At 51.5% G+C, this 15,031-nt stretch overlaps 1 protein-coding gene across 1 annotated transcript; it reads left to right on the forward strand.

Moving 5' to 3' along the window:
* The first annotated feature begins 10,020 nt into the window (after nucleotides 1-10,020).
* On the forward strand, nucleotides 10,021-13,970 carry SHISA4 (shisa family member 4). The gene is made up of 5 exons (XM_017499457.2): nucleotides 10,021-10,413; nucleotides 10,786-10,957; nucleotides 11,820-11,953; nucleotides 13,070-13,237; nucleotides 13,462-13,970. The coding sequence occupies exons 1-5, from the start codon at nucleotides 10,341-10,343 to the stop codon at nucleotides 13,506-13,508; spliced, it is 594 nt and encodes a 197-aa protein (XP_017354946.1). The 5' UTR covers nucleotides 10,021-10,340; the 3' UTR covers nucleotides 13,509-13,970.
* Nucleotides 13,971-15,031: the final 1,061 nt, after the last annotated feature.

Genomic DNA, 15,031 nt, shown 5'->3' on the forward strand with positions numbered 1-15,031 from the left:
AGAGATGGGGTTTCACCATGTTGGCCAGGATGGTCTTGATCTCTGGACCTTGTGATCCAGCTGCCTTGGCTTCCCAAAGTGCTGGGATTACAGGCATGAGCCACCACACCTGGCCCAAGAACTATTAATGTGTCCAGAAAACTCCAGTGTGGTCCTAGGATGAGATGATAAAAACAAGTTGTCTAGGATAGTGTGGACACATTAAGACACAGATTGTGAAGGGTCCTACAAGGCCTGCTTCCTCTAGAGAATGAGAGACCACACTGAGTCTTCCTGTGCCTATCAGTTGTCATCACTGCTGTGTTCTCTTCTGGTGCTCAACAAGAGCACCAGACAGATGAGTTGTCTGCCAGAGGAGAGCTAAGTTGTAGAGGACAAACTGTGTCAAGGGAAAAAAGCTTGAAGGAGCTAAGAATGCATAGCTTGGGGAAGAGGCAACAGAACACGGCTTTGGGAAGTTTAAGGATGGTCCGGTGGAATACATACTACACTTTCGCACCCCAGCTAAGCTGACCCACGATCAATGAGTAGAAAATAAAAGGCCAATTTCTGGCTACTCTTTTTTTCGCCGCCCGCCCCCATTTCAGTGAACGTTAAACCTCTGTTAGACATGCAAGGTCCGTGCTAAATGCTGGACGGGTTGGCCCTTTCCCTCAAGGAGCTAGTCTAGTAGGAGGTCAGAAATACAGATGGGCCCGAACATAATGATGGTTTGACTTCCAGTTTTTCAACTTAAGGATTGTGCAAAAGCTATACACGTTTAGTAGAAACAGTACTTCCAAGTATCTATACCATCATTCTGTTCTTCACTTTCAGTACAGTATTCAATAAATTACATGAGACATTCAATGCTTTATTATAAAACAGGCTTTGCATTAGATGAGTTTGCCCAACTGTAAGCTAACGTAAGTGATCTGAGTAAGTTTAAGGTAGGCTGGGTGTATTAAGTGCATTTTTTACTTACAGTATTTTCAACTTTTGTTGGGTTTATTGAGCTATGCCCCATTTTAAGCTGGGAAGCATCTGTAGTATAATAAATGTGGGGAGTGCTGTGAGAGAAATAAGTGTGCTGGGTTTAGTTCCCATTGCCCAAAAGAGGAACTGACTAATGGTAACGGGGGGAAGAAGTCAGGTAAGTTGCACGGAGAAGACAACCCTTGAACACTTGCAAGGAGCTAACAGTACCTGTTTCTGGAGTATTTAAATGCCAGTGGGCATGCTAAACACGTTCACCTCACTTAGATCACCAACCTTACAAAGTAGTTCACTTTGCTCACCCAAGCAGATATATTAACCTGTCAAAGGCCACACTGGAAGTGTGTGATTACAGTCCAAGCAGCTTGTACTTGTTGCCTGTTTTGCCTCTCCTATGTATTTGCCAGGCAGAGGAGAGTGGGGTAAGACATTGCAGAGAAAAAGTAAGAAAAGACCATCATGAAACTATTTCATTTTCTGACCTTACATGCACATTGAAAGTACTGAGATTTATGCGTAACTTCATGGGAGTCCTGGCCAGAAATAAAGCTGGAAGGACAAGTGAGGGCCAGATTGTGAAGGGTCCTACAAGGCCTGCCTTTTCTAGAGAATGAGAGACCACTCAAAACTACTAAGCAGAGAAGTGACGTGATCAGGTTTTGTGTCTTGGAATGTGTTGCGGTGTTGATCCAATTGTGACTAGAAGGGCAACTTGGAACCTGGATTGAAGGGGTAGGAGATGGGAGAAAGGAATGCAGTCTGGCAGCAGCTACAACAGTCCAGGTGGGAAAACTCAGAGCCTGGACTAAGGTTGTAACTACAGGGGATAGGGTAGGAGAGCTGGAATAGAGATGTTGACAAGGGAAAGCCAGTAGGACGTAAAGAATGACAAATAAGGATTTTCCAAAAGTGAAATGAATTGTGGAATGAATTGTCTTAAAATATTGCAGTGAGTTCCTCCTCCTCAATCCAAGTGCCCAAACAGAGGCTGGACCTCTAGTTAGCAGTCATACCTATCACGGGAAAATTCCCCGTTCTCATGGGGATTTAGACTAGGTCTTAACCATACTTGACCAAGATTTCAGTAGCAAAGCACCCAAAAGTAATTGTAATAAAATTCCAATTTTTGGCCAGATGCGGTGGCTCACGCCTGTAATCCCAGTACTTTGGGAGGACGCGGCAGGTGGATCACCTGAGGTCAGGAGTTCAAGACCAGCCTGATGAACGTGGTGAGATTGTGTCTCTACTAAAAAATATAGGCCAGGCATGGTGGCTCATGCCTGTAATCCCAGCACTTTGGGAGGCTGAGGTGGAAGGATCACCTGAGGTCAGGAGTTGGAGACTAGCCTGGCCAACGTGACAAAATCCTGTGTCTACTAAAAAAAATTTTTTTTTTAATTAGCCAGGCATGGTGGCAGGTGCCTGTAATCCCAGTTAACTGGGAGGCTGAGGCAGGAAAATTGCTCGAATCTGGGAGGCGGAGGTTGCAGTGAGCTGAGATCACGCCATTGCACTCTAGCCTGAGCAACGAGTGAAACTGTCTCAAAAAAAAAAAAAAAAAAATCCAATTTTTGTGAATTATTTAAGTTTCTCTGATGGATGGTGCAGGTCATCATTAGCCATCTAATGACCCTCACATTTCAATTTTTTACTTTTTTGAGTAGGTGGGAAAAGGGTGGCATTACTACTGGCTTCCTAAAATTCAAAATTATACTAGGGGTTTTAAACACATGTAGAATACATGATATTGTAGCAAATGTGCTGTAGGAAGAAAAACAATGAGGAACTACTGGCCTGACTAGGAGGCCTAGGAAATCCCCTCCAGCCTTGAGTAGTTCTGACTTGGCATGATTACATAGCTGAGGCAAGTGACATTTCCTTCAAGCCTTGGTTCCCTCGTCTGTAAAATAGGGATCTAATACCTACCTCACAAGATTGTAGTTAAAATTAAGCATGACTTCATTAAAGCACCTCTAGTGGTGGAAAATGTCCCATCCTATCCCCCACCCATAGCTGGGAGCTATGTTTGGCTTATTCTCCCTGACTAACTGGATTACACTGTGACTCGGTTCAATTTCACACATGCTGCTGCTAAATTAGGGTCTCGGTGAGCCTTTGGGAGGACAACTCTGAGGAGTGAATTGTAGCACTGCAGCCCTGCCTGAGGAACAGGATAGAAACAGGTGGTAGGCCCAGCTCTTGCCTTCCACCTACTAAGCAGTTTTTCTGTGTTAGCTGTGTGACATTATAAACTATTGAAGTGTTAATTTGCTTTCACTAGATTCCCCCCACCCCGCCCCACTTAGTCCAAGAACATACCCTAATTCTTCGCATTTCCTTGCCTTAGTTGCTTTTGCAGGGTGGACAGCAGGACTGCATGAGAATAGCCATGCTTCTGGACCCTATAGTGAAAGCTCTAGTGAACCGTGATTAGGCCTAGGGTCCTGGAGGAAGAAGGGGGAGAGAAAAAGGGGGGTCGTTTCCCAAAAGATAAGTCAGGGACAAAAAAGTCCATGAGACCTATGAGTGGTGACGATCCTGCCCCGATTGTGGCTAAGCACCTGGAGATGATAGAACTTCCTAGGGAAAAGGCTGCATGGAGTCCCCTGGGATGCTGGGCCCTGGTCACCAAGGCTCACCAACACTTCTGAATTTGCAAGCTTAAGAGCACGTATAGCCGGACACGGTGGCTCACACCTGTAATCCCAGCCCTTTGGGAGGCCAATGCGGGCAGATCACGAGGTCAGGAGATCAAGACCATCCTGGCCAACATGGTGAAACCCCGTCTTAAAAAGAAAAAAGCATGTATGAGCAGAACCTGGGCAGACCAAGGCTTAGAGGGGTCACCTTAATGTTTTCGAGACCCCAGGACCTTTTCATGGTTCTGGAGGGGGAAACAAACCATAATAACAACAAACCAGGTAGCAGGATAAAGACTCGTTCTCATCTATTTTGGTTAAAAGAAAATAAAATTGTATTTGTTCCACACTTGATTTTGTGATTGCAAATTTATAAGTAATATCCCTGTTCAGCTCCCTTGATTCAGCCTTGCCACAGGGAGTTCACTGGCAAGAGCACAGAGACCAGTGCCAGTGCCCTGTTGTGTGACCTTGAGTACGTTCTTTTTCCACTGAACAGGGAGAGAGACACGATGAATTAGAGTGTCTCTGCCAGTTCTAACTTGGGGATTCTAGTGGGTTGAACTGAACGGTAGTCCATTTCCAAAAGAGAAAGACAAGACCAGAGGGGAGTAGAGGTTCCTTCAAGTTTGCAGAACCAGTAAATGGCAGAGAGGACTTGTATCTAGTTAGTGGTTCAGAGCATGGGCTCCGGAGCTAGGCTGCCTGGATTGGAACCCTGGCTCTGCCACTTGCCTGTTGGGTGACTTTGGACAAGCTGCTTAAATTATCTATGTCTCCATTTCCTAATCCACAGAACAGGTATCTGTTTCATGGAGTGAGTGCAAGGATTAAATAAGGTTAATATACTAATACAAAGCATTTCGTAGTGCTGCCTCACAGCAAGTGTTAATGTTAGCCATTAGTCTAATCCGAGTCTCATGCAGTGCCCACCACCTCAACCTGCCTTTACAGAGCTGGCCTTTCCGAGAAACCCTGTGCCTCTGTAAGATTCAACACTCCCATCTGTGCAGATGGCTAACAGCTAGGCTGAAAACAGAAACCCTAGGTTGGAAAGGGTCAGCTGGAGGGCTGAGGCCCATGGACCCAAATCCTCCCCAGGAGAGAGAGTAGGCACAGAAAGGAGAGAGCTATAAACAGAGTCTTCCTCCTCCCTTACCCTCAGATCCAAAAATAACACTTGTCAACCCCCATCCTGCCCAGCTGGCAGAGTGGCAGGCTGAGTAAGGTGCCATTTAAAGATAACCTGGCCCTACCCATCTGCCCCACTGGCTAGGCTGGGCTCCTGAGGCCAGGCCTTGGCTGCCTGGGACTGCTGCACCCAGAGTGTGCCTGAGTAGGGGCTGCTCACAGCTGCCATCCAAGCCAGACTGGCTATACTCCCTTCTTTCCTGAGGCCCAGGCTATCCTGGGCACTCTATAAGCAGAAGCCTGGCATTCTGGGAGAGGCAGTTCCACAAAGGCATTGGTAAAAAGTCCTTCTGGAGAAGCGTGCTTCATATATATATATATATATGTATGTATATAAATTTACAGGGTACCGGTGCAACTTTGTTACATGGAAGAGTGCTCCTTACCAGCAGGTAGGCCACAGTGAGGCTGATCCTCACTGTCCTTCACCCACCCTCCACTTGCAAATCCCTTCCACCCAGAGGACAAACACAGGGACAATCTCATTTACAGCAAGAAAGATTAAAGCTAGACTCCAAGAAAAGCATTCTGATTTAAAACAGATGTTTGCTTATTCTGGGCAATGAGAGCCAAAAGCCCAACTAAGTCATGAGACCTTGGCCAAGTCCTGATGCTTTCCTGGGCCTTACTCTTCCTAGCTGTGGACTGCAAGGAGAATTAGTGTGTCCAAGACTCTCCAGGAAGGGTGTGACATTAAATCAGGACAGGGCGAGGTGTGGTGGCTCATGCCTATACCCAGCACTCTGGGAGGCTAAGGTGGGTGGATCACCTGAGGTCAGGAGTTCGAGACCAGCCTGATCAACATGGAGAAACGCTGCCTCTGCTAAAAATACAAAATTAGCCAGGCATGTTGGTGCGTGCCTGTAATCCCAGCTGCTTAGGAGGCTGAGGCAGGAGAATCACTTCAACCCGAGAGGTGGAGGTTGCAGTGAGCTGAGATTGTGTTGTGCTCCAGCCTGGGCAACAAGAATGAAACTCTGTCTAAAAAAAAAAAAAAAAAAAAAATGGCCAGGTGCAGTGGCTCATGCCTGTAATCTCAGTACTTTGGGAAGCCAAGGTGGGTGGATCACAAGGTCAGGAGTTCAAGACCACTCTGGCCAACATGGTGAAACCCTGTGTCTACTAAAAATTACAAAAATTATCTGGGCTTGGTAGCAGGTGTCTGTAATCCCAACTACTGGGGAGGCTGAGGCAGAAGAATAGCTTCAACCTGAGCAGCAGAGGTTCAAGATCATGCCACGGCACTACAGCCTGGGCAACAGAGTGAGACTCCATCTCAAAAAAAATAAATAAATAAGAGGAAAAGAGGAAAGAATGCAGGGTCCTATGGAGGGAGAGAATGTGTCTGCAGGAGCTGGGTTGCCAGACACTGGGGAGGCAGGAAGGAAAAGGAAAAAGGAGAGCAGAGTAAAGGAGAGTGTGCTCCTAGAGAGTACTGACTGACCAGAGGCAGAAATTTGGAAAGGAATGGAGTTTCCCTTATCTTGGAATGGCTCAACTCAAACCACCCACCAGACAAAAGCGAGGCAGGAGCCTCCACAGTCAGACAACAGGGGTGGGGCAGGAGCAGGGTGGGATGGAGGCTCCAGGGCCCAGGGCCCGGGAAAGTAAGGAGGGCTTCAGGAATGCCTGTGTCAATCTGCTCTGATAGAAAAAGGAGCATGGAATGGGTTGGGAGGAGCCTTGGGCTGTCATTCAACCCAGAAGTGAGGTGACTCAGCAGAGCACTCCTACCACAGCCCCCAGCCAAGCCCAAACTGGGTCACAGGCATGGTCCCAGCGCTTCCCCTCCTCCTATCCTTCCCCACTCCAGATATCCCTGGCTACCTGCTCACCACACGCAGAGGCCTGCTAGAGATAAGGGCTGGGCATCGAAGTTGCCCTGAGTACATCCTCTTTGTGTCAGGCATAGCACTGAGTATTTTAGACTTTTTTGTTGTTGTTGTTTTGTTCAAGACAGAGTTTCACTCTTGTTGCCCAGGCTCGAGTGCAGTGGTGTGATCTTGACTCACTGCGACCTCCACCTCATGGGTTCAAGCAATTCTCCTGTCTCAGCCTCCCAAGTAGCTGAGATTACAGGCATGCACCACCACGCCCAGCTAATTTTGTATTTTTAGTAGAGATGGGGTTTCTCCATCATGGTCCGGCTGGTCTTGAACTCCCAACCTCAGGAGATCTGCCCGCCCTGGCCTCCCAAAGTGCTGGGATTACAGGTGTGAGCCACTGCACCTGGCCCTTTAGACTTGTTTAAAGAGAAGCATGTGGTGAAGCTGAAGGGCCTGGGCTTTGAAGCCACAAAAGTCCAACTGCAAATCCCAGCAGTGTGAGCTGGGGGAACTAAACTTCCAACTTCACTTTCCTCATCTGTACAATGGGATGAGCTCATTGGCAATGTTTGCTGCTGGTTTCATCATTACCATCATATTCCAGACACCCTGGGGAGAACCTCCTACTCGCAAAGCCTATGTTTTGTCTCAAGTGATCACAGATTACTCCGACTCCTCTTTTCCGGGAAAGGATTTCTTTCCCTCACTGAGGATTAAGAGACCAGCTTGGTGAGGGGAGGATACTCCTGTGTGCCCTTACCTGGAGAAGGTGTAGTGAAGCCCTTCCAGGCTGAAGATTTAGACAACCTCTTCCAGGGCCCCTAGTCCTCCCATCCAAGTCCCTCCCCACTCCCGGCCAACTCTATGGACTCTTTCAGGACCCAGGTTCGTTTTGGCGACATAAGCTAGCTCTCCATCTCCAGGCTCCAGCATCCCTCATCAAGGTAAGAAGTGCCAGTTCTCCCAGTGTAGCCCGCTCTCCCCTCTGGTTGGCCCACAGCCCCTCTCTTCACTCTGTCCTAGTCTAGTCACCTCCCATTTCATGAACTGAAACACATTCTTAGAAGTTTGCAATTAGGGCCGGGTGCAGTGGCTCACGCCTGTAATCCCAATACTTTGGGAGGCCGAGGCGGGCGGATCACCTGAGGTCAGGAGTTTGCAAACAGCCTGGCCAGCATGGTGAAACTCCGTCTCTACTAAAAATACAAAAAATTAGCCAGTCATGGTGGTGCACGCCTGTAGTCCCAGCTACTCAGGAGGCTGAGGCAGGAGAATTGCTTGAACCCGGCAGGTGCAGGGTTCAAGTGAGCCGAGATCACGCCACTGCACTCCAGCCCTGGAGACAGACTGAGACTCCGTCTCAAAAAAAAAAGCATTTTGCAGTTAGTAAATCACTGATGATGTTGGTGCATGCTAGGTGTCATTGCAAGCTGGAAGTGTCAACTAGGGATATACGCTTTGAGGACAGCTAGTTGGAGAAAAAAGCAGAAAAGCAGGAAAGTAGCTAGAGAAGGATGAGTTTCAGGAAGAAGGTGGTTTGGTTTGCAAAGACTTGAGATTTCATTTTCCTAAGGAAAAGAAGCTGGTAAGGTGGGAGAAGCTAAAGACACCAAAGAGAAAGGGTAATGAAGAGACAGATCAGCAGGGGCCAAGGGTACACATGGGAGAGTCAGCCCTAGGCAGGAAAGACAGCGCTTCATCTGAGGATGATTCAACCAACGATGACTGAGCACCTATGGCAAGGGCTAGGTGGCAACAGTGAACACAGCCACGTGGTCCCTGCAGTCATGGAGCTTTTAGTGTAGGAAAGAGGAGATGGATGGCAATGGGCCCATTGAGTAGGTGGTGCTGGATTCAGAGGCATCTCTCCCTGTCCCTGCTGCTGCATTTGTGATTGTGTCCTGTGTGAAGACATACTCTTGCCCATCAGGCTACCAGCAACTTTCTGGGGCAGGAGCCTATCCTCTCCTATTCCAGATCTCTTGGGTAGGTAGCCCCACAGGGGCCCAGGATGGGGTAGCTCCTCTTTTGGCTGTCCTTCCCTAACCTACTAAGATTCTGCTGGGCTTTCCATGGACCTGCCCTGGCTCTCTCACCCCGGAACACAAGAAATGCTTGCTGTCTGCACTGTTGCGGCTGGGGATCAACCGTGATTTAAATTTGGGTCTTCTGATGCTTCTACCATTTACTGTCTGTATTACCTTGAACAAGTTCTTTAACCTCCATGAATCCTAGTTTATCTGTCTGTGAAATGGGATTGATAACACTTACCAACCTCGCTTAGTTCATGGAATTGTGGAAAGATTCCGGTGAGGTAGATGTGGAAGTCTGGAAGTACATATAAAGGGTGTACATGGCAGGGGATTAAAGTAAGCTTTTGATGTTCTCCTGGCTTAATTTGTAGTTCCTATGAGGGTACCTCAAGTTGGACGGGGCATAGTCACTGGCACTCAGTATAAATCTGTGAGGGGACTGATTGACCTCTCGCACCCTAAAACATTGTCTCCACCTAGAATTAACGGTTGCCCAGCTGGGCACAGTGGCTCAAACCTGTAATCCCAGAACTTTTGGAGCCCAAGGCGGGTGGATCACCAGAGGTCAGAAGTTCCCCACCAGTCTAGCCAACATGGTGAAACCCTGTAAAATACAAAAAATTAGCGAGGCATGGAGGCAGGCACCTGTAATCCCAGCTACTCGGGAGGATGAGGCAGGAGAATTGCTTGAACCTGGGAGGCGGAGGTTGCAGTGAGCCGAGATCACGCCATTGCACTCCAGCCTGGGCAACGAGAGCAAACATCCATCTCCAAAAAAAAAGGAAAGAAAGAAAAGAAAAGAAATTAACTGTTGCCCTCCCTATGGTCCGGTGGCTACTGCAGTACAGGCTTGCTCTGTGAAGGGTTTTCACTGTGAAGAGTGTTTAACTGGATGGGCCCCAGGTGGCCCCAGCAGCCTGCCATCTCTGCCAGTGAGGACCTGGGCTGGTGCATGCCAGCGCTGTCCACTTGAAGGGGGAAGGGTCCATCATCAGGAGCCAGTGCAGCTGGCAAGGTCCAGGCCTGTGGGCACGGCTGGGGACAAAGCCACTCTGAATGCCTCTCAATGAGTGCTTGTGTTCTGGGAATGGGGGCGGGGTGACATCCAGCCTCTTTCCCTCTCCACCCCCTAAGGATGTCCCAGGCTGGACACGGCAGAGGAGGTCCCCTACAAGGGAAGGTCCAGCCCTGCCCCTCCAGGGTTGGCCCATGTGTCTGGGCATTCGGAGGTGGCACCAGGATCAGGACTTCTGGAGTCCAGCATACTGATTGGACCCAGGCCGAGGGCGGGCCCAGGACACAGCCAGACTTCCCTGGCCGCAGTGCCCAGCTGCCCGCGGTGTCCAACTGCCCGCGGTGCCCATGGTGGCTCGGACGGGAGGAACTACCGCGGAGCCGGGGACTGGGGGAGCAGGGCAGTGCTCTGCTGGGTGAGGGGCGCCCAGCTCCAGAGCCGGGGCTAGGTGGGCGTCGCTGGTGGGTGGACTCCTGGGCGCTGCGCGGAGCCGCGCCGGCTGGGTGAGCGCGGGCGGGGCGCTTAGTCCCGCCCCCAGAGGAGGCGGAAGAGGAGCCCGAGCCTGGCCGCGGGCTGGGCCCCGCCGCAGCTCCAGCTGGCGGGCTTGGTCCTGCGGTCCCTTCTCCGGGAGGCCGGGCCCCGGCCGCGCCCAACCCCCGCCATGCCACCCGCAGGGCTCCGCCGGGCCGCGCCGCTCACCGCAATCGCTCTGTTGGTGCTGGGGGCGCCCCTGGGTAAGGGGATGGGGAGGGATGCGGCGGGGTCGGGTGGGATGGAGGCGGAGGAAGGGGAGGGGAGGGGCGGACCCGAGGGGCTTCTCGAAACCCTTCGGCTGCCACGGGAGCCTTGGGTGTTGCTGGGTCCTCAAGGAGCGGGAAGAGGAAGCGCCAGGATGCTGGGCCATGGGAGCCTGACCCCGAGGCGCAGGGTCAGCTTTAGGCAAAGGCCTCTGGGGCTCCGGGGCTGAGACCCTCAGGGTGGAGACAAGGGGCAACCGTCAGTTTTCGGGAGCCAGCAGGCTGGGGATTGCCGGGGGAGTGGGGCTGAGGGTGACTGGGGATGAACTGGCCTGGTGGCCACTGGGCACCCCCAACCCCTGCCCGCAGCGCTGGCTGGCACGGACTGTCTGTGGTACCTGGACCGGAATGGTTCCTGGCATCCGGGGTTTAACTGCGAGTTCTTCACCTTCTGCTGCGGGACCTGCTACCATCGGTACTGCTGCAGGGACCAGAGCTTGCTCATCACGGAGAGGCAGCAGAAGCACTGCCTGGCCTTCAGGTGGGCTCTTGCCTCCTCACCCTCACCCCCTCCTCCATCCTTTTCTCCAGGGGCCTCCCTTCCTCCCTCTTGGACTCCTGCCTCCTCTCCATTGTCCACCTCCACATTCTTAGCTGAATGGAGTCACAAGGACTCCAGCTTGGCGACAGAGTTAGGTGCTTAGGTGCTGGTGCCTGGGAGTTCCAGAAAAGGCATGTTAGTTACCTTCATGGGCTTTGGCTGGGCCGGGGGTTCCCAGGTTCTTTCTGGAACCCTCCTTCCCTTTCATCCTGCCAGGTCCTGGAGAGGGAGGATTCAGGGTCAACACCTGGATGACAGTGTAGCTTTGTGGAAGAAGCTCTGGCACAAAGGCAGGAGACTTGGGTTTGATTCCCAGGTCCACTTCTTACTAGTCATGTGATCTTGGAGAAGACACTTGCCTTCTGTGGGTCATTGCTTCCTCTTCATAAAATGAGCAGGTTGCCAAAATTAGTGGTTGTCAAACTTTTTAAATATATCACATATAAAATAGATGTAGAGACTAATGATCGAAGTGGAGTTTGGAAAAAATAGCTCTAGATTATTTCTAAGGCTCCTTTCAGTGATATGCTGTATGTCTGATCATTTAAGTTATAGATATAAAAGCAATGGTTGGGGGCGCACTGCAAATCCCCGTATGCCTCACACTAGCCAGCCAGGCAGCACAGCCTTCTGGGAAGTAGAGGTCCTCTAAGATCTCCTTCACAGGGACTGGGCAGAGCCCCACAAGGAACCCCAAATCTCAGCATGCTGTGACCCCCCCTGCTGGCCAGGAGTTGGAGCCAGCATGAGGACTCCCTCCTATGAGTGCTGGAAGGTGAGAGGACCTGTTCTTTGTCTAAAGTCCCAAGACCATAGCAGGCATCGCCTCGGCCGTGATCCTCTTTGTTGCTGTGGTTGCCACCACCATCTGCTGCTTCCTCTGTTCCTGCTGCTACCTGTACCGCCGGCGCCAGCAGCTGCAGAGCCCGTTTGAAGGTACACTCAGTACTGGGCAAGACGGGCCTCAGATGGGCTGGGCTAAGCCCCATCATGGGCAGCAGAGAGTTCATGGATTGGGTAAATTCTGTAGTAGCATGTGCTTCCGTATACACACACCGGCCAGCGTGAAAACCCAGACAGATGCTTGTAAACCCATGAATATTAGAATGTGCCCAGGGGTATATGGAACATCAGACTGTGTGCATTTCTGTGCTGCACATGAATATTCAGATGTGTACACGAGTGCAATCTGTCGAAAACAGTGAGTGTAGTGGGTGTATGCATGCACATGACTCTTGTAAGGAGTCGGGTCTGTAACGATGAACATTTTTTTTTTTTTTTTTTGAGACGGAGTTTCGCTCATGTTACCCAGGCTGGAGTGCAATGGCGCGATCTTGGCTCACCGCAACCTCCGCCTCCTGGGTTCAGGCAATTCTCCTGCCTCAGCCTCCTGAGTAGCTGGGATTACAGGCACGCGCCACCATGCCCAGCTAATTTTTTGTATTTTTAGTAGAGATGGGGTTTCACCATGTTGACCAGGATGGTCTCGATCTCTTGACCTCGTGATCCACCCGCCTCGGCCTCCCAAAGTGCTGGGATTACAGGCTTGAGCCACCGCGCCCGGCTGTAACGATGAACATTAACTGAACGTGCTCCAGTGGACAGCAGAATATGTGCCTGAGTGTAGACGTGTGGTGCACATATGCTCCAACCTGATGACATGGGGACGGTGACGCCGTATGGGAGATTAGTGTAGGAGGGAAGGCCTAAGAGAAGACCCCCTTAGTGGCAGCTCTGCTGGATTACGGGATACCAGCCCTGAGCTGTTCCCTCCTTGCCCAAGTGGGACATTCCCTGGGCTGTGCTCTCTGGTTCATGAGCTCTCTGAAACCTGCTGAGGGGAGCAAACTTGCTAAATGCAGATTGACCAGCTGGGACCACGTGCACAGCTCCCTGCTCAACTCTGCCAAGCAGGGTGTTGAAGGCAGAGGTGGTCAGCCTGGAGCTTGCCAGAGGCCAGCCCCAGGGTGCTTACCTTGGTTTCCTGGGCAGGAGGGGGAGGCTTCCCATAGGAGGTGGGTCTCTGAATGCTGATCCTTCTCCCCTACCTAGGCCAGGAGATTCCAATGACAGGCATCCCAGTGCAGCCAGTATACCCCTACCCCCAGGACCCCAAAGCTGGCCCTGCACCCCCACAGCCTGGCTTCATGTACCCACCTAGTGGTCCTGCTCCCCAGTATCCACTCTACCCAGCTGGGCCCCCGGTCTACAACCCTGCAGGTAAGTAAGCAAGCTGGAGCCCCTTGCTGCTGCCTTCCCCGACCCCTTGCCCTGGGCCCTCCCTTGTGCCTCTCTCATTCTCAGATTCCCCCTCCCAGACTTTCTCCACCTCTAGCCAGACGCCTCCAGGCCCACTGTTCCCTATGGGTCCTGTCTACCCCCAGGGGTAGGGGTTACTTTTCCTCCACCTATGCCACCCCTCACCCTCATCCTTTGCCTTTCAGCTCCTCCTCCCTATATGCCACCACAGCCCTCTCACCCAGGAGCCTGAGGAATCAGCCATGTCTCTGCTGCCCCTTGAGTGATGCCAACCTTGGGAGATGCCCTCATCCTGTACCTGCATCTGGCCCTGGGTGTGGGCAGGAATCCTCTAGTCACCAGGCTCCAGACCAAGCTAAGCCCTGGGCCCTACTGGGGACAGAGCCCCAGGGAAGTGGAACAGGAGCTGAACTAGAACTGTGACAAGTTGTGGGGGAGGGCTTGGGATCGTGGGCTATTTTTACTGGGGGCAAGGGAGGGAGATGGCAGCCTGGGTCACAGTGCCTGTCTTCAAATAGTCCTTCTGCTCCCAAGATCCCAGCCAGGAAGGCTGGGGCCCCACAGTTTGTCCCTTCTGTGCCGGCATGGGGGCAGGGAGGAGGTTCCCTCAGCAGCTGGCAGAAGCCATCCTCTCTGGCTGCCCCCCTGGCCAGGACTCTGGCCTGCTGGATTAAAGCTGTAAAGACATAACTCATATCAGTTGCATCATTGGATCCATCCACACCTTCTAGGAGCACTGCCTTCAGCTGGGTCCAAACTGCTGCCCACTCCATATTCCAAAAGTAGGGGAGGGCTAGCACCAGCACCGGAGCACAGCACCATCCTCACCGCATCCGCAGGCAGAACGAGGCCAGGCCAGCTGGATGGTTCCTGGACTGCTTCCTAAAGCCAATGAGGTGAATTTTACCACAGCTCTGAAGAGAGGCTCCTCTGCATTACAGAGATTCCCTGCTGGGGATCAACAGTTCTACTACTGCTAAGGCACTGCTAACTGTACAAACGCAGTTCTCCCAATCAGGTACCCTTAGATTCATTTTGGGCCCCACCACTTTCTGACCTTGGTCATGTCGCCAAAGGTCTCCAAGCCTCAGTGTCCTCATCTATTGAATGGGGATAGCCTGGGCACGGAAGCTCACGCCTGTAATCTCAGCATTTTGGGAGGCCAAGGCAGGCGGATCATCTGAGGTCAGGAGTTCGAGACCAGCCTGGCCAACATGGTGAAACCCTGTCTCCACTAATGTATAAAAAAAATTAGCCAGGCATGGTGGCAGGCGCCTGTAATCACAGCTACTTGGGAGGCTGAGACAGGAAAATCGCTTGAACCCAGGAGACGGAGGTTGCAGTGAGCGAGATTGTACCACTGCACTCCAGCCTGGGCACCAAGAGCCAGAATCCGTCTGTAAGTAAATAAATAAACAGAATGGGGATAATACCTCATGGCTGTCATGAGGATGAAATATTATGTACATGAAACTGTTAGTCCTGTCCTTTCCTTCCTGATTAGAGAACCTAGGACTAGGAGGCAGGTGGAGATGCTGGGTGACCGAAGAAACTGGTGCCGGGTGCTCCTGTCAGTTGCTTGGATCGCCAGTTCCCAGGTGCATGTCTGTGACCCCCACTGAGCCACACAGTGGGAGATATGACCTTTTCTCCCCCTCCTTTCACAAATACTGCCTAGAAATGCCCCATCCTGGGAGCTGACTGGCTGTCTTCCCTTTCCCTGCTCCCTGGGGTCATGGTCCTTGTGCTCTCAGG

Source organism: Cebus imitator, unplaced genomic scaffold (genome assembly GCF_001604975.1).
Source record: "Cebus imitator isolate Cc_AM_T3 unplaced genomic scaffold, Cebus_imitator-1.0 Scaffold257, whole genome shotgun sequence".
NCBI classification, from domain to species: domain Eukaryota; kingdom Metazoa; phylum Chordata; class Mammalia; order Primates; family Cebidae; genus Cebus; species Cebus imitator.